We start from the raw sequence: 26,147 nt of genomic DNA, 5'->3' as shown, positions 1-26,147 counted from the left end.
TATTAGCAATTTTAATAACTTGAACCATACTAATTAATTGTGGCCAATTAATTCTTTTAAACGGAAATGGCAAATGTAAAAAAGTAATGTTGCCTAAATCGCTCCTGATAAAAGGCGAACCTAATCTAATATGAGTAGGGGCCTTCTTTTAGCAGGTACCCTAAGGGATTTATTGCATTTGATGTCCCATTAAAATGGACCCTACAAAGAAATGAATTATTAAAGTAGTTCATATCAGTAAATTACATTCCAAGTATAATGTGTCATTGTATGGATTCCCTTCACTATACTGACATCTAGTGGCAATAAAAGAGAATGCATACAGGACTATCAAATACAGTATATTGCATGATCGAGTAAAATCACCCATCGTAAGATAAAAAGGGGCTGTCTCTACATTTAAAAAATCAACAAAGGCCAAGTATGCAGCAGTGAGAGTAAAATAAAACTCTGAATAATCTGGACAATCTGTCAGATAAGAATAGAGCAATGGGCCAGCATGACAACAAGGTGAATAGAATTTTCAGAAGGAAAGGTCAGCATCAGCAGTGGCAGGAAATTATAAATCACATCAGACTACAAAAAGCAGTGGGGTCCTAATATATATATAAATATATATATATATATATATATATATATATATATATATATATATATATATATATATATATATATATAATATAATTATTTTTTTCTGCCATTTTCAGGTTCTACAAGATGAAACTCAAATATGTCACATTCGAGGACTGTCTCTTTGATGAGTGTTACTTTGAAGACGTCACCTCAACTGGAACTATCTTTAAGAACTGCACTATAAAATTCTCTTACTTCCATAACACAGGCAAGACAGCATGTTTTTTTATTTTCTTTAGGACATCAGTCTGACAGATATTGCTTGTTACAATCAAATATAAATAATGCAGCCCTTAGGCTGCATTCACACCTGAGCGTTTTGTCGCCTGAAGCGTGACGCTCAAATACGTTAGAGGGGGAAAAAATACATTATTCCCTATGGAGATGGTTCACATCTGCACGCCAATACGCCTGACGCCGAACGCCTGAAGCTCAACACCTGAAGCTTTGTTGCCTGAACAAGTTCCGGACCCTTTTTTGTTGCGCAAATCGTGCGGGTTGGGCGTATTTGAGCGTTTCCATTTCCCATAGAAAGTAATGGAAATGCTCGATTCAAGCGACTACCGCGACAACGAGCGTTTGCTACGGGCGTTTCGTCGCTTTAATCAATAGAACTTTTCACCCAGGCAGAAGATTAAAAAAATCTACCAACATAGCAACAAGTAAAAAATATATATTTTTAAAATTGTCGCTTTTTTTTTGTTTATGGCGCAAAAAATAAAAACCGCAGAGGTGATCAAATACCACCAAAATAAAGCTCTATTTGTGGGGAAAAAAGGACGTCAATTTTGTTTGGGAGCCACGTCGCACGACCGCGCAAATGTCAGTTAAAGCGATGCAGTGCCGGAAGCTGAAATTTCGCCTGGGCACGAAGGGGGTTTATGTGCCCAGTAAGCAAGTGGTTAATCACTTATGCTCGATTCACACTGGGGCAGCACAAACCTTTTTCTAAGTGGGAGCGACTTGAGTCACTCCTATTAAAACGGTTCCATAGTACAGAATGGAGTGCGACTTGTCAGGCGGCTAAGTCGCCTGACGAGTCGCCCCTGTGTAAACCGGGTCTAAAAGGGGTTGTAAACCTTTGTGTTTTTTCACCTATCCCTCTGTAGTGTATAAATGTTATATAAAATGGCAGTGCACAATTAATATGCTAAATAATTGTGCAACGTATACTCATTAGTCAATGGTGAGCATATAAATACAAAATAACCAAAAATGCAATTAACTGCTGTGCAAAGAAAAAATCAGGTGAATAACGTGCTTCATGCAAAATTAAAGTCCATCAAGATTCAATCTATTCATCCTGATTGTCAAATCCAAATATAAAGTGTAGAGGTCCACCTTCACCGGCCGTAGTCACACACCCAACGTGTTCAAAATATGGATGGCAGCTTTCCAGATGATGCTGACCCTTTTTCATCAAAAAAGAGGTCAAATGCGCTTTGTGCAGGATACACCTGTTAGATGGATCAATCAATACACCTCAGACCCTTAATACCAAAGGGCTCCCATACAGATATGCAAAAATGAAAATGATACCGCAATAGTGTAATCTCGTTTAATTAAAAATGTGTGTACATAAAAAACACAGCCAAATGGCTCCTTACTTGCAGGAGTGCCCCGAACCCGGCACTGAGGCTAAATGGCATGTCATAGGTGGATGGATGTCCCGAAAGCTGAGTGTGCTGGCGGGCGTTCCACCTCTCTCACACCGTGATCCAGCGGGAACGGAAGTTGCGTTGGTACGTGCGTGACCAAGTGCCGCCTCGACGTACGTTTCGTTGCCACGTCTGGTGGCATACCCCATACGGGCTGTGCTGACTGGAGGAGAAGAAAGATCGCTAGGAACAGACTCTGGAGCGATGCAAGTGGCCGGTGGACATTGAGTCGACATAAAATGATGGCGATTCGTGCCAGGGGAGCCAGCTTGCTGCAGTACTACTGCGGCAGGCAGTCGTTAACTAAAGTGATTGTAAAGGCTGAAGTTTTTTTTTACCTTTATGCATTCTATGCACAAAGGTAATACACCTTCTGTGTGCAGCTCAACTCTCAGCCCCCCTAATACTTACCTAAGTCCCATCTCGATCCAGCAATGTGCATGAGAGCTGAGGCTCACCCAGGCCTCTCCCTCCTGATTGGCTGAGATGCAGCAGAAGGGGCCATTGGCTCCCACTGCTCTGTCAATCACAGCCAGTAAGGCGGGAGTGGGGAGCGAGGCTGAACCATGCTCTTTGGGTCTTATGGATGCAGAGAGCTGGCTCAGAAGTGAGCATGCACGAGTGCCATCAAAGCAAGTGGCTTGCTATGGGGGCACTCGGTAAGGGGGAGGGGCAAACACAAAAACAAAAATATGCATGTTTGTGGTTGTGGACATTTAAGAAAAAAATTGCATTACTGTAGAATAAAAGTATACTGTCATTTTCGAAACAGTTACTAAAATTATGATTCTGGTATAAATCACTGCCATGTTTTTTACAAATACAATAAAGTTTTATTTATTTTTTATTTTGGGGATTTGTTTAACCACTTGAGAGCCGCGCTAGAGACGAAAGACGTCCACAGCGTGGCTCTCAACTGCCGGGTGGACGTCCTTTTATGTGCATTCCCCGCGCGTGCCGCTGGGGGCCCGCAGCGGGGAAACACTGTGCCCGGCGCATCGCTGAGATGCCGATGCGCGTGCCTGGCGGCCATGATGTCCGCCAGGTACCGGCGATCGGCGGTAACAGCAGGGACGTGGAGCTCTGTGTGTAAACTCAGAGCTCCACGTCCTGTCAGGGAGAGAGGAGACCGATCTGTGTCCCTTGTACATAGGGACACACCATCGGTCACCTCCCCCAGTCACCCCCCTCCCCCCACACAGTTAGAACACACCCAGGGAATACATTTAACCCCTTCCTCACCCCCTAGTGTTAACCCCTTCCCTGTCAGTCACATTTATACAGTAATTAGTGCATTTTTATAGCACTGATCGCTGTATAAATGTGAATGGTCCCAAAAGTGTCCGATATGTCCCCCACAATATCGCAGGCCTGACAAAAAAAACGCAGATCGCCGCCATTACTAGTAAAAAATAAAAAATAAATCATAAATCTATCCCCTATTTTGTAGGCGCTATAACTTTTGCGCAATCCAATAAATATACGCTTATTGAGATTTTTTTTAACAAACATATGTAGAAGAATACGTATCGGCCTAAACCGAGGAAATTAAAAAAATAAAATTGGGATATTATTATAACAAAAAGTAAAAAATATTGTGTTTTTTTTCTAAATTTTCTTCCTTTTTTTTTTTATAGTGCAAAAAATAAAAATCGCAGAGATGATCAAATACCACCAAAAGAAAGCTCTATTTGTGTCAAAAAAATGATAAAAATATAATTTCGGTACAGTGTTGTATGACCGCGCAATTGTCATTCAAAATGCGTCAGTGCTGAAAATGGGTCTGAGCAGGAAGGGGGTTTAAGTGCCCAGTAATGAAGTGGTTAAATGTGACACACAAAAAAAATAACAACAAAACCAGTTTGGACATTTTCACTTAGGGGTGTACTCACTTTTTTGCCAGTGGTTTAGAAATGAATGGCTGTGTGTTGAGTTATTTTGAGGGGACAACAAATGTACACTGTTATACAAGCTGTACACTCACTACTTTACATTGTAGCAAAGTGTCATTTCTTCAGTGTTGTCACATGAAAAGATAGAATAAAATATTTACAAAAATGTGAGGGGTGTACTTACTTTTTATGAAAAAAAAAAAAAAAAAAAGACTTTTAAATGTCCGAGCAACCATCCAAATGCCATGAATAATTGCCATAATGTTTATGTGATGTGTGAAATGTCATTTTCTATGTATTTCCTGTGATCCTAGCTCCATCTAGTGGCAATATGCAGTATTTTCCCTATTGCAGTATTTCAGAAAATGCCACATTAACAACTTGCCTACAAAGCACTTTCACCCCTTTCCTGCCCAGACCAATTTTCAGCGCTGTCAAATTTTGAATGACAGTTGCGCGGTCATTCAACACTGTACCAAAATTACATTTTTATCATTTTTCCCCCACAAATAGAGCTTTCTATTGGTGGTATTTGATCACCACTGCGATTTTTATTTATTGCGCTATAAACAAAAATAGAGCGACAAATTTAAAAAAAAAAAAAAAACAATATTTTTTACTTTTTGCTATAATAAATATCCATTTTTTTTTAAACAAATTTTTTCCTCTGTTTAGGCCGATACGTATTCTTCTGCATATTTTTGGTAAAAAAAACCCACAATAAGCGTTTATTGATTGGTTTGCGCAAAAGTTATAGCGTCTACAAAATGGGGGATAGATTTATAGCATTTTTTACTAGTAATCGCGGTGATCAGTGATTTTTATTGTGACTGCGATATTGCGGCGGACACATCTGACACTTTTGACACATTTTTGGGACCATTCACATTTATACAGCGACCAGTGCTATAAATATGCACTGATTACTGTATAAATGTGACTGGCAGAGAAGGGGTTAACACTAGGGGGTGATCAAGGGGTTAATGTATTCCCTAGGGAGTGGTTCTTACTGTGGGGGAGGGGAGTGACTGGGGGAGGTGACCAATGGTTGTCCCTATGTTAAGGTGACCAGATGACGCGGCAGGTGCGCGCCGCCGCCGGCACGCGCGCCCTCTAGTGGCTTGTAAAGGCGCAACATCATATGACGTCCGCCCAGAACAACAGGGCCTTCCCCCCGCCGTCTTTTGACTGTATTTGTGGCTGTTGACTTTTTATTTATTTGTGGGAGACTGAAGCTCCTCTTTAAAGCCACTAGATGGTGCTGATGATCAAAGAAAATACCCATAGACATTTCACACTTATACCAAACATGACAGCGATTATTATCTGTGATGCTTGTGCAAATGCTAGGACACTCGCACAGCAAGTTTTTATTTTTTTCAAAATTCAAGTAATACACTTTTTGGGCCACATCCACAAAAGGATATTTATTGATACGCCGGCGTAATTTTAAAATTCCAGCGTCGTATCTTTGTTTTGTATCTACAAAACAAGATACGACAGCATCTCGGAGGGATCCGACAGGCGTACGTCTTAGTACGCCGTCAGATCTTAAGGTGCAATATTTCGGCGGCCGCTAGGTGGCGTTTCCGTAGAATTCCGCGTTGAGTATGCAAATTAGCTATTTACGGCGATCCACAAACGTACGTACGTCCGGCCGGCGCATTTTTTTATGTCGTTTTCGTTCGGCTTTTTCCGGCGTATAGTTAAAGCTGTTATATGGTGGCGTACTCAATGTTAAGTATGGCCGTCGTTCCCGCGTCCAATTTTGAATTTTTTACGTCATTTGCGTAAGTCGTTCGCGAATAGGGATTTACGTAGGATGACGTCACCGTCGTAAGCATTGGCTGGTTCCGGTTTAATTTGGAGCATGCGCACTGGGATACCCCCACGGACGGCGCATGCGCAGTTCAAAAAAAAATTAGTTTACGTTGAGTCACGGCGTATTTACTTAAAACACGCCCCCATTACATCCATTTGAATTCCGCGCCCTTACGCCGCCAAAGATACACTACGCCGCCGTAACTTACGGAGCGAATTCGTTGAGGATTTCGAAAAAAAAAAAAAAGTTGCGGCGGCGTAGTGTATCTTAGATACGCTGCGCCCGGCGGATTCTTACGCGGATCTGCCCCTTTGTATTTAGACATTATTGGGGTGTCCCACAGTTTAGCTTTAGAAATAATAAATAATAAATATAAAAAAAATTATAATAAATAAAAGTGATATATATATATATATATATATATATATATATATATATATATATATATATATATATATATATATATATATATAATATCTATCTATTAATCTATATACTGTGTATATATATATATATATATATATATATATATATATATATATATATATATATATATATATATAATTTTTCTTGTCATGAAAGTGGAGCCACCCTTTAATATTTTTTATATATAAATATATATATATACAAAAAAAAAAAATATATATATATATATATATATATATATATATATATATAAAATATAATATATTATTATTATTATTATTATTATTATTTATTTTTTATTCCGTAAACTTTGATGTACAAAAAATGACCCAATATTTTTTTATTATTGTGTTGTGATTCTCCAGATCTCCATGAGCACAGGTTCATTGACTGCACCTTAATAAACAACACTTTCTCCAATCACAAAGATGATTGTGAGGTTGACTTTGAGGAAGATAACGATTTCCTGATTTATCTGGTCAGTTTTCTTGGAAGTTTATCCGTATTACCTGGAAATATTATCTCAGCTCTCCTTATGGATAAAATCGGAAGGATAAGAATGATTGGTGAGTATGCAGAGACAATGTAATAATGCATTGATGGTCTGGTTCATATTCCGTGTCATGGTGGGATCTCCATAGAGATCAGTGGACAGTACTGTGTGCCATTGCAATGAGCTCCGGAGAGGGGACTGAAATCTTCGGCTCTCTGATAACTCCTGGGGGTCTAATTATTAAAAAACATTTGTGAATGTACAAATGGCTCGGCATTTGCATAGCCGTCACAAATATGTCAAAAATGTGTGTTTTCTGTGATCATCAGCTCCACCTAGTGGCCATAAGGCTGTGTTTTCCTGATTGAGGTGGTTCTGGGGAAATATCACATTATGGCCACTAGATGGACTTGCAGATTATAGGAAATACACATATTAGACACTAGACATGTGCACACTGAAATATTTTGTTTCCGTATTTCGGTTTCTTCTGAAAAATACATTTATTTAGTTACTCCCGAAATTCGGTTTTATTTATTTTGTTTCGTTTAAAAATGCATTTGTACGAAAATCTGAATTAAGTAACCACTTAAGGACTGCCTCCTGCGTATGTACGTCAGCAGAATGGCACGGCTGGGCAGATGTACGTACAGGTACGTCCTGTACATGTACCCAGCCGCGGGACCCGGAGCTGAAGAACGGGGAGAGCTGTATGTAAACACGGCTTCCCCGTTCTTCACTGTGGCGGCATATCGATCGAGTGATCCCTTTTATAGGGAGACACAATCAATGACGTCAATCCTACAGCCACACCCCCCTACAGTTGTAAACACACTTCAGGGAACACATAACCCCTTCAGCGCCCCCTGTGGTTAACTCCCAAACTGCAATTGTCATTTTCACAATAAAGAATGCATTTTAAATGCATTTTTTTCTGTGAAAATGACAATGGTCCCAAAAATGTGTCAAAATTGTCCGAAGTGTCAGCCATAATGTCGCAGTCACGAAAAAAAATCGCTGATCGCCGCCATTAGTAGTAAAAAAAAAAAATGAATAAAAATGCAATAAAACTATCCCCTATTTTGTAAACGCTATAAATTTTGCGCAAACCAATAGAAAAAACGCTTATTGCGATTTTTTTTTACCAGAAATATGAAGAAAAATACGTATCGGCCTAAACTGAAATTTATATATGTTTTTGGGGGATATTTATTTTAGCAAAAAGTACAAAATATTGCATTTTTTTCAAAATTGTCGCTCTATTTTTGTTTATACCGCAAAAAATAAAAATCTCAGAAGTGATTTTTATTCCGTAAACTTTGATGTAATAAAAATCGGCGCAAAAAATAAATATCTCAGAGGTGATCAAATACCACCAAAAGTAAGCTCTATTTGTGGGGGAAAAAGGACGCCAATTTTGTTTGGGAGCCACGTCGCACGACCGCGCAATTGTCAGTTAAAGCGACGCAGTGCCGAATCGCAAAATCGTCTTTTACCTGCATTTTGGTCCGGGGCTGAAGTGGTTAAGGTCTAATCTGTCAATTGAAGGCTTATGGTGTCTGTTGATAGTTCTAAGAAGATTCGTTGAAGCAGCTAAACTGTACGACTCCGCAATCGTGCATTTCCGGACGAATTCTAATGTTGGTTGACTAGTAATAATTATATATTTTACCGTATTTATCAGCGTATAACACGCACCCTAACTTTAAGAGGGAAGTTTCAGGAAAAAAAACTTTCCACAGCCCCCTGCATATAACACGCGGACACAGTTTACCCTCTATTTTCAGGGTAAAAAAGTGAGTGTTATACGCCAATAAATACAGGCCCAGATTCAGGTACGACTTGCCCATTTCTTACGGAGGCGCAGTGTACCGTTTTAACACTGCGCCTCCGTAAATTTCCTGCGCTACGCTTGATTCACGGAGCAGTAGCTCCGTAAATTGCGTGAGCGCTCCTGAAAAATGCCCGGCGTAAGAGCGCGCAATTTAAATGATCCCATAGGGGGCGTGGATCATTTAAATTGGGCGCGTTCCCACGCCGAACGTAGTGCGCATGCTCCGTCGTGAAACTTTCCCGACGTGCATTGCGGTAAATGACGTCGCAAGGACGTCATTTGCTTCAAAGTGAACGTGAAAGGCGTCCAGCGCCATTCACGATTCACTTACGCAAACGACGTAATTTTTCAAAAACGCCAGGCATATCTTAGGCTGCAGTCGGCGTATCGAGGTTCCTGAATCAGGAGCATTCGATACGCCGGCGCAAGTAAGCAATTGCGCTGCGTAACTATGGTTACGCAGACGCAATTGCTCTCTGAATCTGGGCCACAGTAATTATTATTACTAGTCAACCAACATTAGACTTCTTCTATAGGCTATGGGCGGAGCATTTGACCGTAAATGTCCGCTCGCGGCGATCGTATGTTTTTAGCTGCTTCTTCAAATCTTCATGTCGAATGGAATTATACATATTTTTTATTGTATCGATAATCTTGGACTAATAAAGTTAAGGTTAGGCACATTCAACCGCAGGTTCAATAGACGCAGATCGCTATTGTCACCGTATTGTCGAATCTTCTATCTATTTATATCGAATTGTTGTCGCAACGATACGAAAATAAAGCATTTTTTTATTTCGGATCTTTCGAATTTCGGATTCTGCGCGTTCGTTATCGTTTTGTTAAAACGAACACGAAAATCCCTGAAATTCGGATGACAATGCATTCGGGCGATAACAAATGCACATGTCTATTAGACACGTTACGGGTATTATTTGTGATTGCTGAGACTTTATCCTGATAATTTCTGGAGGGTGACTTCACTTTCAATTTACATTAGTATCTGGCAGAAATGGAAAAACCCTCTATGAATGGAGCATGGACAAAAGGTCCACCTCCTCTATTCATAGGGCACTTTTTAATGTGGGAAGCAATAACATAGGGGTAGATTCAGGAAAGAATTACGGCGGCGTATCCATAGATACGCCGCGTAATTCCAAAGCTGCGACTGCGTATCTATTTCCTGTATTCAGAAAGCTAGATACGCCGACATTAGCCTAAGATACGACTGGCATAAGTCTCTTACGCCGTCGTATCTTAGGGTGCATTCTCACGCTGGCCGCCAGGTGGCGCTTCCGTAGTTGTCAGCGTAGAGTATGCAAATTACATACTTACGCTGATTCACAAACGTACGTGCGCCCGGCGGTAGTTTTTTACGTCGTTTGCGTAAGTAGTTTTCGTCGTAACGTTGCTCCTGCTATTAGGAGGCGCAGCCAATGTTAAGTATGGACGTCGTTCCCGCGTCGCGATTTGAAAATTTTACGTCGTTTGCGTAGGTCGTCCGTGAATGGCGCTGGACGCCATTTACGTTCACGTCGAAACCAATGACGTCCTTGCGATGTCATTTACCGCAATGCACGTTGGGAAATTTTAGGGACGCCGCATGCGCAGTACGTTCGGCGCGGGAACGCGCCTAATTTAAATGATCCACACCCCCTACCGGATCATTTGAATTACGCGCGCTTACGCCGGCCCCTTTTACGCTACGCCGCCGCAAATTACGGAGCAAGTGCTTCGTGAATACAGCGCTTGCTCCTGTAATTTACGGCGGCGTAGCGTAAAGACGATACGCTGCGCCGCCAGATGAGTGCGCGCCCCTACCTGAATCTACCCCATAGCTTATATGATTAAAGGGGAAGGGGGGTAGAAAGGGTGAGCATACTCGCCCATATTAACTCTTGCAGCACTAGAACAGCTGCATATGGCATGAGGGGGGAGATGGAAGATTTCAAGGAACAGAGCAGCCACCAGCACAAGGGACACTTCTCATTTAATGTAAGTATCGTCCCTTATGCTGATTTTTTAAAAAAATACTAAACTTAAGCTTATTTTTCCCTTTATTTTCAATATTTTTTATATTAGTTAATTTCAGGCTGGATTTGATTTAAATCACTAGAAAACAGGCCTGATTTAAATCAACTTGATTTAAATCATAATTTTTAAAGAGCAACTGTCATCTCTGTCTTGCTTCGGCTCCACCTCTGACGCGCTGTTGACAGTCCCATTCATGTTAATGGCTGGTGATGCGGCAGTGACACACCAACGTGAGGGACGTGGCGGCAGCAGGTGAGTGGATTCTCGCTATGAGGCGCTGCCATGATGGATCTGAAATGGAAGGTGCTCCTTAAAGTGGAGGTTCACCCAAAAACCTTTTTTTTTTAACATTAGATTGAGGCTCGTTTTGTCAAGGGGAATCGGGTGTTTTTTTTACAATCGAAGCAGTACTTACCGTTTTAGAGATGCATCTTCTCCGCCGCTTCCGGGTATGGGCTGCGGGACTGGGCGTTCCTATTTGATTGACAGGCTTCCGACGGTCGCATACATTGCGTCATGATTTTCCGAAAGTAGCCGAACGTCGGTGCGCAGGGGCCGTATAGAGCCGCACCGACGTTCGGCTTCTTTCGGCTACTCGTGACGCGATGTATGCGACGGTCGGAAGCCTCTCGGAAGCCTGTCAATCAAATAGGAACGCCCAGTCCCGCAGCCCATACCCGGAAGCGGCGGAGAAGATCTATCTCTAAAACGGTAAGTACTGCTTCGATTGTAAAAAAAACACCCGATTTACCAAAAATGTAAATATTGCAGAATATACAGCCTCATGCTACATAACTAAGCTCCATTTCATGCTGAATAAACTAAATGATCATTGTATCTTAAATACAAAACTATCTTAGATATATTTTTACTCCAAAAGCAATTTATTAAAATAAATTTGATAAAAAAAAAAAAATTATTTAAATTAATTTATAAATAAATGAAATTGATTTATATCCACCCTGGCTAATTTTATGTTTATGTCTTCCTTGTAGCTGGCTCCATGCTCATCTCAGCGGTTTGCTGCTTTTTCCTGTTCTTTGGTAACAGCGAGTCTGCGATGATTGGCTGGCAGTGTCTGTTCTGTGGAACCAGCATAGCGGCCTGGAATGCCTTGGATGTGATCACTGTAGAGCTCTATCCCACAAATAAAAGGTATTGTCTCTCCAATAAATCATTTTTCTAATGTATTCTCGACTACATAAGTCAGATATTTATCAATTTTATTTAGAACATTGGTATTGTAGTTTTAATCTGTCAAAGTTTATTGTAATATTAGTTTAAAACAATGTTATAAAATAGCTTTCTGGCCATGTGAAGTCAATGGTTTGCTAAAGGCAAATAAGCTGTTTCCAGGGAATTTTCACCTTGCAATGGAGTTTTCTAGGGTATCGGCGAGTAGGGATGAGCCGAACTATCGCACCCCCTCCACCCCCCCCCCCCCAGAACCACCAGAACCTGCGAACAGACCAAAAGTTTGTGTGAACTTTAGAACCCCATTAAAGTCTATGGGACTCGAACGTTTGAAATCTAAAGTGCTACTTTTAAAGTTATTGTCATAAAAAGTGTTTGGGGACCTTGGTCCTGCCCCAGGGGACATGTATCAATGCAAAAGAAAGTTTTAAAAACTGACGCTTTTTCGGGAGCAGTGATTTTAATAATGCTTAAGTGAAACAATAAAAGTGAAATATTCCTTTAAATTTCGTACCTGGGGGGGGTGTATAGTATGCCTGTAAAGCAGCGCTTGTTTCCCGTGCTTATTGCAGTCCCACTGTAAGTCACCAATCTCCGCCATTACTAATGTAAAAAAAATCCATAAATATATCCCATACTTTATAGACGCTATTAGGTAGATTCAAGTACATCTGCCTAAACTTATGGCGGCGTAGCTTAGCCTGTTTAGGCTACGCCGCCGTAAGTTAGCTAGGCAAGTAAATGATTCTCAATGTACTTGCCTGCTAATATACGGCGGTGTAGCCTAAATCGGGCGGGCGTAAGGGCGCCAAATTCAAATGTGTTGGAGGGGGGCGTGTTTGATGGTAATGAGGCTTGACCTCACGTTTTTTACGTTCTTTTCTTACTGCGCATGCGCCGGGCGCCTACACTTCCCAGTGTGCATTGCGGCTAAGTACGCCGTACGGGCCTATTGATTTCGACGTGGACGTAAACGACGTAAATCCCGATTCGCGGACGACTTACGCAAACGACGTAAAAAATTTGAATCTCGCGGCGGGAACGGCGGCCATACTTTAACATTGTTATTCCACCTAATAGATGGAATAACTTTAGGCCTGCTAATGCCTTAGGGAAAAGGCGTAAAACTACTGCGGCGGCCGGGCGTACGTTCGTGAATCGGCGTATCAACTCATTTACATATTCTACGCCGACCGCAATGGAAGCGCCACCTAGCGGCCATCAGAAAAATTGCAACCTAAGATAGGACGGCGCAAGCCGTCTTATCTTAGATATGTTTAAGCGTATCTCTGTTTGAGCATACGCTTAAACATAAGTCGGCGTAGATTCTGAGTTAGGTCGACTTATTATACTGATAAGCCGGCCTAACTCTTACTGAATCTACCTATATAACATTCATGTACACCAGGGATCTTCAAACTACGGCCCTCCAGCTGTTGTAGAACTACACTTCCCATGAGGCATTGCAACACACTGACATTCACAGACATGACTAGGCATGATGGGAATTGTAGTTCCTGAACAACTGGAGGGCCGTAGTTTGAAGACCCCTGATGTACACTAATCAATATACGCTTATTGAGATTTTTTTTTTACCAAAAACATGTAGCAGAATACATATTGGCCTAAATTTATGAAGAAATTTGATTTTTTTTATTTCTTTTTTATTGGATATGTTGCATATTAAAAAGTAAAAGATATCATTTTATTCATTTATTTTCAAAGTTGGCGGTCTTTTTTTGTTTATAGCACAAAAAAAAAAAAAACGCAGCGGTGATCAAATACCACCAAAAGAAAGCTCTATTTGGCATACAGTGGAGCCTTCGTTTGCGAGTAACGCTGTTAACGAGCGTTTTGAAAGACGAGCAACTTTTTTTTTTAAATTCTGATTCGGTTTGCGGGTGTTGTCACGCAAAACGAGCAGAATTCAAGCTAATGGGGTGTGCAGTACTGCATTTGGCCAGAGGTGTTGGGGCGCCGGTGACACTCGGATGGGATCGGATGTTTCCAAGCCTTTCCGAAGTCAGCCGAGCTGTCCCTGATCATTTCGGAGGCTCTCCGCCCCCCCCCACCTCTGGTATTGCATGCCATTGAAGTCAACGCGGAACAAATTATCTTTGTTTCCATTGACTTCTATGGGGAAACTCACTTTGATATGCGAGTGCTTTGGATTACGAGCATTCTCCTGGAACGGATTATGCTCGTAAGCCAAGGTTCCACTGTAAATGTTATTTGGGTACAGTGTTGCACGACCGCGTAATTGTCAGTTAACCGCTTAAGGACCGCCCATGGTATATATACGGCGGCAGAATGGTACGGACATGCATAATCATGTACCTGTATGTGGCCCTTTAAATGCCTGGCACGCTCGCGACCCTGCCGCCTTCCCCCTGAGTCGGACAGCGGGTCCCGCGGACTCGATCGCCGCGGGGATCCCCGCAATCGTTTCACGGAGGTATGGAGTGGGGAGATACTTGTGTAAACAAGCATCTCCTTGCTCTGCCTAGTGAGAATGACACTGATCTCGGCTCCGTGTACTCGGAGCGGAGATCAGTGTCATGTGAGTTGTGACACAAAGCCCAACCCCCCCTACAGTAAGAATCACTATGCTAGGCACACTTAACCCCTACAGCGTCCCCTCCTGGTTAACCCCTTCACTGCCAGTGTCATTTTCACAGTAACCAGTGCATTTTTATAGCACTGATCGCTGTGAAAATTACAATGTTCCCAAAAATGTGTCAAAAGTGTCCGATGTGTCCGCCATAACGTCGCAGTCACGAAAAAAATCGCTGATCGCCGCCATTACTAGTAAAAAAAAAAAAGTTTATAAAAATGCCATAAAACTATCCCCTATTTTGTAAACCCTATAACTTTTGCGCAAACCAATCAATAAACGCTTATTTTACCAAAAATATGTAGAAGAATACATATCGGCCTAAACTGAGGAATTTTTTTTTTTTATATATATATATTTTTTGGGGATATTTATAGCAAAAAGTAAAAAAAATATAGATTTTTTTTCAAAATTGACGCTCTATTTTTATTTATAACGCAAAAAATAAAAACCGCAGAGGTGATTAAATACCACCAAAGGTAAGCTCTATTTGTGGGAAAAAAATGACGTCAATTTTGTTTGGGAGCCACGTCGCACGACCGCGCAATTGTCCGTTAAAGCGGCGCAGTGCCGAATCGCAAAAAGTGGCTTGGTCTTCGACCACCCAAATGGTCCGGGGCTGAAGTGGTTAAAGTAACGCAGTGCCGTATCCAGGACTTTTTTTCAGGGGGAACTCAGTTCCACCACCTCTGGCTCAGACCCTTTGGTGCCTGCTCACCACAATCACTTGTAAACACAGAAGTCCGGTTTCTGTGTTTACAAGTGACAGCTCTGCACTCTGTGTGTAACCCCCACTGAACTCTGCATGTAATGCAATTCTGGTATGTAATGCCCCTTTAAGACCCTTCTACTGTTTGTGAAATCTGAACGGGGTCGTGGTTAAGTTCCTGCACCCAGAGGCGGCTCTAGGCTTTGTGAGGCCTTAGGCAAAACATGACATGGGGCCCCACTCCCGCCCATGATAGGAAAAATAATTCAAGGGCAAGAGCCTCTTCCCCACAACCCTGGCCGGTGGTTGTGGGGGTCTGTGGGCAGAGGGCTTATCGGAATCTGGAAGCCCTCTTTAACAAGGTGGGCCCCAGATCCTGCTCTTTAATAACTAAGGGGCGGGGGCCACCCGGTGATGTCACATGGTGAACCCGCCCCTTGTGACGACACTGACTGAGGGCATGCTGGGTCCTTGGCCTCACAAGGGGTGGTATCACCGATATTCACTGGTTGTTAGTTACACTGGTGGCCCTGCTCCTGAGTCAGGGCTCATAACGCTGATTGAGCACAGCAGCATTAAAGCGGGGGTTCACCCTAAAAACGATTTTCTAACATTATATCCAGCTCACTCTCTACATTCACAGTATGCCGTTTGTTTTTTGCTGTACATACCTCGTACAGCTATTTTCTTCCCCTGTTTCCGGGTCGGGACTCCCGCGGGAGTGGGCGTTCCTATGAAGTAGGTGATTGACGTGATGACAAAAACTACCACCCCCGTCGCATAAGGAGCGTCACGAGTTGCCGAAAGAAGCCAAACGTCGGTGCGCAGGCGCCGTATAGCGCCGACTCGCCGTTCGGCTTCTTTCGGCAAATCGTGACGTTCCTTATGCGACGGGGTGAGGTCGTTTTTGTCATCACGTCAATCACCTGCTGGATAGGAACGCCCACTAAAGTAAATCTTTCTGGAGGTCAAGTGGTTAATTAAAAAGTTAAAACTATAAATTACATCCAAAACGAATGTAGATAGAAATATGTGTACTTACAAATGTTGAGTTATATTTTTTAAGTTCTGAACAAATCTGTATATTTATACTTTTTAAATCCCCCAACAGAGCAACAGCATTCGGGATCTTGAATGGTCTGTGCAAGCTGGCCGCTATATTTGGAAACTCCATCTTTGCTTCTTTTGTCGGGATAACGAAGGTGGTCCCGATCCTCCTCGCATCCACAGCCCTCGTAGGCGGAGGCCTTATATCTCTTCGACTACCTGAAACACGAGAACTTGTCCTCATGTAAATACGCACAATGGAACACACTATTGAGACCTTTCAGTGAAAGCGCTATAGCGAGCGAAGATTTGGGGGGCGGAACTACTGAAAGTGGTTTGGTTAGAGCCAAGTCAATCATCGGACATAAAAGAACACACATCGTCTCGGTCATCACAGCTCAAGCCAATCTGAGAATCCAAGCAGATCGCCAATGCTGTCCTCTCTCCTGGATAAGGATACATTTGTGTTTTTAGTTTATTTTTATATTGTCTTTGATTTACCATAATGTATAGAATTGTATCTAGTTATAAGAGGCTTTCAGAAATATCCTACTACTGGTATTTAAATATGAGAAAAATATTATCCTATATCCTATATTGTCACCCTAGGGAAACGATCGTAGATCTTTTCCAGTACGTTTTCTCCGACCATACGCCAACACTGGAAGATGTGGACTGAATGTAAAGGAAAAGATAAAAAAAAAGGATTGATTTTATTCTATTAGCCAGATTCAGGTAGGGCGCCGCATCTTTAAGGCGGCATAGCGTATCGTATTTACGCTACGCCGCCGTAAGTCAGAGAGGCAAGTGCTGTATTCACAAAGCACTTGCCTCCTAACTTACGGCGGCGTAGCCTAAATGGGGCCGGTGTAAGCGCGCCTAATTCAAATGAGGATGGGGGGGGCGTGTTTTATGGAAATGATTGGTGACCCGACGTGATTGACGTTTTTTTAAGAACGGCGCATGTGCCGTCCGTGTACATATCCCAGTGTGCATTGCTCCAAAGTACGCCGCAAGGACGTATTGGTTTCGACGTGAACGTAAATTACGTCCAGCCCCATTCACGGACGACTTACGCAAACAACGTAAACATTTCAAATTTCGACGCGGGAACGATGGCCATACTTAACATTGACTAGGCCAGCTATTTGTTGGAATAACTTTACGCTGGAAAACGCCTTACGTAAACGGCGTATCTTTACTGCGACGGGCGCACGTACATTCGTGAATCGGCGTATCTAGGCTTTTACATATTCTACGCCGAACTCAACGGAAGCGCCACCTAGCGGCCAGCGGAAAAATTGCACCCTAAGTTACGACAGCTCAGGCCGTCGTATCTTAGCTAGGTTTAAGTGTATCTCAGTTTGAGCATACACTTAAACTTACGACGGCTTAGATTCCGAGTTACGTTGGTGTATCTACCGATACGCCGGCATAACTCTTTGTGAATCTGGCTATATGTCTTCATGTTAATGAAAGAAAAACATATTTTCTCCTTTCTGCTAGAGGGGGACTAGAAAGAGCAGAGATATTACTTATACTGCATGGTGACCTCATCAGGCTATCCTTGATGCTGTAATTGCGTATAATTTATTTATTTTATTTATTACAGGTATTTATATAGGACCAACAATTTATGCAGTATAATGTGACATACTGTACATTCATATCCATCCCTGCGCTCAATGAGCTTACAGTACAAGGTCCCTATTCAGACATACATGCAAGCACACATAATAGGGCCAAGTTACCTACCAGTACACAAGCACAGGGAGAACATGCAAACTCCATGCACATAAGTGTCTTGGGTGAGATTAGAACTCGGGACCTCATTGTAAGGTAAAACATTTTAATCAGATTTTACATGTTGCTCCTATGAACTAGGGGCTTCTACTGATGCCTACTAAAATGAGAGGTCACCATAAACCCTCTGTATACACAACTATATCTAGAGCAGGCTTTCTCAACTAGGGTTCCTCCAGAGGATGCTAGGGGTTCCTTGAGCAATGAGCAATTTCTGCCTTTTAGATAAGTTCACCACTGACACCATTGATATTTTTAGCTATCTGTAAGGGCTCAGTCTTCCCTTTGACCACAGGTTTAAAGCGGAGCTCCACCCTAAAGTGGAACTCCCGCTGATCGGAACCCTCCCCCCCTCCGGTGTCACATTTGACACCTTTCAGGGGGGTGCAGAATGCAGATACCTGTCTAAAGACAGGTATTTGCACCCACTTCTGACCACACAGTCTGCAGGTAGACTATGGGCAGAACGTCAGTTCCCGTCCCCCCCGTTGTGTTCTGGGAACACTCGGCTCCCAGAACACAGCGGGAGCCAGTCAGTGAATTCCTGGTTCCCTAACCATGGAGGGGGGGGGGGGGTTGCAGAGTGACGAGCGATCGCTCGTCCTCTGCTGCGGACGGCGCTGGACTCCAGGACAGGTAAGTGTCCTAATATTAAAAGTCAGCAGCTGCAGTATTTGTAGCTGCTGGCTTTTAATATTTTTTTTTTCAGCGGAGCTCCGCTTAAAGGAGCATTCTTCCCACTGACCATCACACTAATGTATCATGAGTTGTGGATATAGTCTTTGTTAGCAGGGGTTCCCTGAGATCGGAAAGCTATTTCAAAGGGTTCCTCTGTGTTGAAAAGGTTTAGAAAGGTTGCTCTAGAGCAGGGGTCTCCATACCTTTCAAGCAAAAGGCCAGTTTACTGTCTTTCAGACTTCAGGGGGGCTGGATTCTGATCAGTGGGGGTAGAAAATGCCCCAGGGCCGAGCATCAGTGAGAATAAACACGGCTCCCGTGCTGGTGGGCAGTAAGGGGAGGAACAGTGCTCCATCATTGCTATTAGTGGAAGAAATAGTGCCCATTGTTGGTGGCATTGGGAGGAATAGTGCCTCATATCGTTGGGAGCAAAACTGCCCCAAGGGCCAGATGAAGGCTAGCAAAGGGCCACATCAGGCCCTCGGGCCGCAGTTTGGAATCCCCTGCTCTAGAGCAAGGATGTCAAACTCAATTTCATTGTGGGCCGCATCAGCATTACAATTGCCCTCAAAAGGGCCGGTTGTATTTGTAAGATTAGTTGTCCAGCATTTGATGTCAAGAGCCACCCCACCATCAGAAGTTGAGTCCCCCACTCTCCCTTACATCACAGTCCATCCCCTTACCTTTTGCTGCTTCTGGAAAGAAGCCAGATGCATTGCTTGAAAGCAGAAAGTAAGGGTCGGGAGGAGGACCAGAGGAGGACTGGAGCTCTCCTGCAGCTGCAGAAGCGGTGTGAGGGCCACATAAAATGGCCTGGAGAGCCGGATTTGGCCCGTGGGCCTTGTGTTTGACACCTGTGCTCTAGAGGTTCATCCCCTCTTGATTAAGACAGTAGAGGTTAGGGCCCCGTATGGTCTAGATCAGGGGTCTCCAAACTTTGGAGTCCCGCCCCTTAAATCTATGTGCGCCCAGCCAGCCCCCCCACATCCATGTGTGCCCAGCAGAGTCCCCCCCCCACATCTATATGTTTCCAGCAGAGTCCCTCCTTACCTTTCAACAAGCAGCAGGAAGGTGGAGCAGGTCGGGAGAGAGGAGTCTGGTCCACCTGTAAATGCTGGAGGCATATCATTGGCTGCTAGGCACTGGTGGTCCTAAAATCCAACCACAGTCCAGGGCCACATTTTTGTCCCAGTCCAGCCCTGGGCGTAAGTACCCAAAATATTCAACTCTTTATTATCCAGTCCCCCGCCAGCAAAAAGATCATGTTTAATATATTGCCACAATGATTTTTATTCTCTGAACATGGTCTAGTTTTCGGAATACTATGATTTCATGTGTAATATATCTCTCCCTTTAGCACAAATATAAGCACAACATTTCCAATTGCCAACACTGACAAATACTTCATTTTGGTTTTGAGTCAAAAGATTATTTTTGTTAACTGATGAAGCCTCTTGACCTCTTAAATCTGGAGAGGTGCAATCAACTTTTCAGGTTCTGCTTAAAGATTTCACTGTGTGCCCTTTTCCTATTCATTACCACACACATCCTATATTTCATGAACGCACTTCAATTTCAGACTATTTAAAGAAAATCATAAAAATGTAAAGTGGCATAAAAACCCAAAAGCAAAACATTTATTATATTGCAGCTTACCAATTCTTATGCCGCGTACAAACGATAATTTTTCGGCATGAAAAAAACGTTGTTTTTGAAAAACGTCATTTAAAATGATGGTGTGTGGGCTTCACATAATTTTTCAGGTTCTGAAAAACGACAAAAAAAAAAATTCGAACATGCTGCATTTTTTAACGTCGTTTTAAACTATGTCGTTTTTCGGGTTGTAAAAAATGATCGTGTGTGGGCTAAAACGACGTTTTAAACCCGCGCATGCTCAGAAGCGAGTTATGAGACGGGAGCGCTTGTTCTGGTAAAACTACCATTCATAATGGAGTAAGCACATTCATCACGCTGTAACAGACAGAAAAGCGCAAATCATCTTTTACTAACAAGGAATCAGCTAAAGCAGCCCAAAGGCGAATAGAACTTCCCCTTTAGAGTGCCGTTGTATGTGTTGCACGTCACCGCGCTTTGTTCGTCATTTTTTAAAAACGATGGAGTGTGGACAACGTGGTTTTTAATGATGAAATTGGAAAAACTTTGTTTTTTAATGCTGAAAAATTATGGTGTGTAGGCGGCATTAGATGTGATGGCTGCATTTTTTTTTCTTATGCCGCGTACACACGACCGTTTTACAGGTTGTAAAAAATTACGTTTTTCAGGCTCTAGAAAAGACAACGTTTTTTTCAACCCGATCATTAAAACGGCCTTTCCTACACACGATCGTGAAAAAAAAAATGCTCTAGTAAAGCGCGGTGACGTACAACACGTACGACGGCACTATAAAGGGGAAGTTGCATTCGGATGGCGCCACCTTTTGGGCTGCTTTAGCTGATTTTGTGTTAGTAAAAGACGATTGGGGGCACTCTTATACAGGAGGAGTGTTACTGGCCAGATCAACAGGTAAAAACAGTGGGGAAAAAAAACTAAAATAAAAAACTAATGCAGACACCACATCTAATGATTGGTAAGCTGCAATATATTACGTTTTTGGTTTGGGGTTTAATACTGCTTTAATATATTGCAGCTTACTAAGCCTTAAATAGGGTGACAGCATTACTTTCTATTTTTCAGGATTTTTTTACCCTTTACTTTCACCTTGTGATCTGGCCAGTAACAAACTTCCTGTCTTAGGGTCTCCAATCTGGATGGAGGGGCCAAGGAGACACGTTAGGACTGCAGCATCAGGTGTTAGATAGATATGTGCAGTTTGTTTTGTGTTTCCAAATTCGTTTTTTAACGAATTTCGACATATTCGTTAATTCGAAAATATCCAAATTAACGAAGACCCGTTTAACGAATTTTTCCGAATATTCGTAAACTCATACATTTGAAAAATCGGAAATTCGGAATTTAAAAATCCCGAAAACCCGAAAATATGAAATAATAACTAACTAATATTAACTTAACGATTATTAACTATTAAATTATAGGTATTGGAATTTGATTTAAAATTTGGCTGTTAGTAAACGTAACGAATATGAAATTATCAGAGGTTACGAACTATCCAAAATAACGAATGCCATATCTAAACAAATGGAACGTAGCAAATTAATAATAATAAATAACAATAATAATAATAATTAAAGCTTTTTATTATTATTATTATTATTATTATTATTATTATTATTATTATGTATAATTGAAAGTAAATTCCAATACCTATAATGTATTTAGTTATTATTAGTTAGTTTGTTTTTCCTTCAAATTTTCATGTTTTCTTTCTTATTTTTGGATTTTCTAATTGACGTATTTACGAGTTTACAAATTTACAAATTGCAGTCATAGTGAATGACCCGAAAACCCCACAAAAAATAAAAAAGAGTGAAACGAAAACGAACACATTTTCCGTCGGTGCACATGTCTAGTGTTAGATGCACTAGCAGATTTAGATGAACTTGACTAATAAATTAAAGCTGAACCCCAGATAACACTTTTATTACAATTCTTATATTTGTATTTATTCATGGAGAATTGGTAAGCTGCAATATAATAAATGTTTGTTTTCGGCTTTAATACCACTTTAAGTATTTTTTAACCAGTGTTTTTGCTGTTAATCAGACTAGTTTGGAGGTTAGGTAATGCACAGAAATGTTAAAAAGACCAGCTTCTTATTCATAATTTCCAAAAATATGCATACCGGGTATGATAAGTACTAATTCCATGCCCTTAGCTGCATGCTGCAATGTAATATATCTTGACAATTAATAATTGCAGAGACATAGAAAATATCAAAAATCTGCTGTAATAAAGAATAACTTTATTTGTGATTCATCTAGACTAGGGTTTCTCAACCAGGGTTTCCTCCAGAGGTTGCCACTTGCCAGCAGGGCAGTCTTAATAGCATTATGGGCCCAGTGCCGGCCCAAGACATTGTGCTGCCTGGTACCAAGAATGAAATGCTGCCCCCCTCCATGGTAGGGCCGGCCCTGTATGGGCCCCTGGGCAAAGTAATGCTCTGGGGCCCCTACAATGATGACAGTGCAGGTAAACAGACATCAAGTAGGTAGGAGGCAGACTGCCTCCCCTGTGCATCTATCACTCTCAGTGCCATCATGGTGCCCCAAATTTCGGGGCAGCGTGGACTCAAGGACAAGCTGCTTTGGGGAAAGTGCAGGGGGCCCCCATGCAGCTGGGGCCCCTGGGCAGTGCCCAGGTGTGCCCTCTCATTAAGACAGCCCTGGTTGCCAGGGGTTCCTCGTGTAATTTCTGACTCCTAGATAAGTTCTCACTGACACCATTGATCCTTTTAGTTATCTGTAAGGAGGTAGTTCTTCCCGATGGCCACAAGTGTAAGGAGCATTCTTCCCACTGACCATCACACTAATGTAGATTAGTTGAAGATATAATCATTTTTTGCAGGGGTTCCCTGAAACCAAAACGCTTTTTCAAGTGTTCCTCTGCATCTAAAAGGTTGAGAAAGGCTGATCTAGACATATTTAATCTTTGGTAGATGTTTCCTATACTTGACCTTCCAACCATCCAGCAGTACTATGAGAAGGTGTCATTGGACAATTCCAGAACGACGTTCTTAATTTTCACTTCCAGGATGTTGTCATTTAGCTTTTAATTGTTGCTACATTTAAGGAATGCATTTTGTGATGTCTGTGTATTCAGTATTTATGTTTTAAAAAACACATGTGACTCAGTTGATAACTATAAATCAAAGTACTTCCTTATTACAAATAAATGTTTTCATTCTATATACCAACTCATGTACCGAAAAGAATCATGCACTGGCTTTGTATGTCTCCTGGGGGGACTCACTCCCTGAATTCAAAGTGCCACTAAACTCTGCTTTGGGAAAAGAAAAAAGTGAAAAAAATATATCTATATCCATATCTATCTATCTATCTATCTATCTATCTATCTATCTATCTATCTATCTATCTATCTATCTATCTATCTATCTATCTATATACTGTGTTTCCCTGAAAATAAGCCCGGGTCTTATATTAATTTTGGCAACAAAAGACCCAGTAGGGCTTATTTTCGGGGTAGGGCTTGTCATGTGCTGATATTTCCCCCAATCTCCCTCCCTGCCTGTCAGGAATCACCAGTGGCCAGTGGAACCGAGTAAAAGTGCCTGCAAAACTCAAGAATGCTCTGGATTACATCACATAATAAAAACTGTACCTTTCTGCAAACCATGTGTGACAAACACCTTCACATAGCGCCACACCCATGCCCCGCCAGAGCACTGCAAATGAAGGGGGTCAGATATCCCCCGCAGAAGAGAGCTGGCAGAAGAGAGGAGAAGAGCAGCGGGACATCAGCTGAGCGCCACTATGCGCTTCCATGGCCCGCCGGATCTCTTGTTCCTGCTCTGAGCACTGAGGGGGGTCAAAATCCCCCGCGGACAGCTGGCTGAAGAGGAGTAGAGCAGCGGGAGGCCAGCTGAGCGCCGAGCTGCGCTATACCGAATGCATCCAGCACACAGCCCACATCACATACCGCGCTACTGTAGGTCTTATTTTCAGGGTAGGGCTTATATTGCAGCCCTCCCCAAAAATCACAATAGGGCTTATTTTTGGGGTAGGTCTTTTTTTTCGGGGAAACACTATATATATATATATATATATATATATATATATATATATATATATATATATATATATATATATATATTAGGGATGAGCTTTGAGTTCGAGTCAAACTCATGTTCGACTCGAACATTACTTGTTCGCCGAACAACGAACAATTTGGGGTGTTTGCGGCAAATTCGAAAAGCAGCAGAACACCCTGGAAAAGTCTATGGGAGAAATCTAAAGTGCTAATTTTAAAGGCTTATATGCAAGTTATTGTCATAAAAAGTGTTTGGGGACCTGGGTCCTGCCCCAGGGGACATGTATCAATGCAAAAAACGGACGTTTTTTCGGGAGCAGTGATTTTAATAATGCTTAAAGTGAAACAATAAAAGTGAAATATTCCTTTAAATTTCGTACCTAGAGGGTGTGTATAGTATGCCTGTAAAGCAGTGCATGTCTCCCGTGCTTAGAACTGTCCCTGCACAAAGTGTCATTTCTGAAGGATAAAAAGTAATTTAAAATCACTGCTCCAGAAAAAAACTGTAGTTTTTAAAACTTTTTTTTGCATTGATACATGTCCCGTGGGGATGGACCCGGGTCCCCAAACACTTTTTAGGACAATAACTTGCATATTAGCCTTTAAAATTAGCACTTTAGATTTCAAACGTTCGAGTCCCATAGACTTTAATGGGGTTCTAAAGTTCACAAACATTTGGTGTGTTTGCAGGTTCTGGTGCGAATCGAATAAGGGGTGTTCGGCTCATCCCTAATCGATATATATATATATATATATATATATATATATATATATCTATATAAATATAGATATATAGATAGATAGATAGATAGATAAATAGATAAATATATATATATATATATATATATATATATACACAGTATCTCACAAAAGTGAGTACACCCCTCACATTTTTGTAAATATTTTATTCTATCTTTTCATGTGACAACACTGAAGAAATTACACTTTGCTACAATGTAAAGTAGTGAGTGTACAGCTTGTATAACAGTGTACATTTTCTGTCCCCTCAAAATAACTCAACACACAGCCATTAACCACTTGCCGACCGCTGAACGTCTAAAGACGTCCTCGGCTTTGTGGTGATATATCTGGTGATATATCCGATATTGCCTTTTTCACCTGGCAATTCCCTACACCATAAGAACGATCATAGTGGCTGTTCCGCCGCTTGATCGTTCCTACGGGATTGGCGGGAGGGGACGTCCCCTTCTCCCGCCACCCTCCGGTGCTTCTACCGACTCAAAACTGCGATCGGTGAGTCGGAGAAGGAATCCGACGGCCCCTGGATGTCCACGATAGAGATTTCCAGCAGACCAGCTGGTCGCCGGAGTCTCTATAATTGTAGGAGGCTGGGCACGATGTTATGACGTCACGCCCGGCCTCTGTATTAAAGAAAGTTTACCGCTTTGACTGGAAAGCAGTGATCGTTTTTTTGGGGAGGGGGGGATTTCAGGCTTCCCAGCCTAGAGGTGGGATGTGGGGTCTTATTGACCCCACATCTCACTGAAAAGAGGACCTGTCATGCCATATTCCTATTACAAGGGATGTTTACATTCCTTGTAATAGGAATAAAAGTGATAAAACTTTTTTTTTTTAAAGTGTCAAATTATTGATTTTTTAAGTAA

The 26,147-nt window shown here is 41.9% G+C and overlaps 1 protein-coding gene across 1 annotated transcript in view; it reads left to right on the top strand.

Annotated features, from left to right (window-relative positions):
* The window catches only part of SV2B (synaptic vesicle glycoprotein 2B), a 171,344-nt gene extending 154,239 nt beyond the window's left edge, over positions 1-17,105 (top strand). Inside the window, exons 10-13 of the mRNA XM_040342369.1 lie at positions 708-841; positions 6,797-6,997; positions 11,788-11,947; positions 16,421-17,105. Coding sequence (XP_040198303.1) covers positions 708-841; positions 6,797-6,997; positions 11,788-11,947; positions 16,421-16,604 — 679 coding nt within the window. The 3' untranslated portion in view covers positions 16,605-17,105. The remainder of the gene's footprint in view (positions 1-707; positions 842-6,796; positions 6,998-11,787; positions 11,948-16,420) is intronic.
* The last annotated feature ends 9,042 nt before the right edge of the window (positions 17,106-26,147 follow it).

This window comes from Rana temporaria, chromosome 3 (assembly GCF_905171775.1).
Source record: "Rana temporaria chromosome 3, aRanTem1.1, whole genome shotgun sequence".
NCBI lineage: Eukaryota > Metazoa > Chordata > Amphibia > Anura > Ranidae > Rana > Rana temporaria.
The sequence above is the reverse complement of the archived record's forward strand: the minus strand, read 5'-3'. Positions and strand labels throughout refer to the sequence as shown.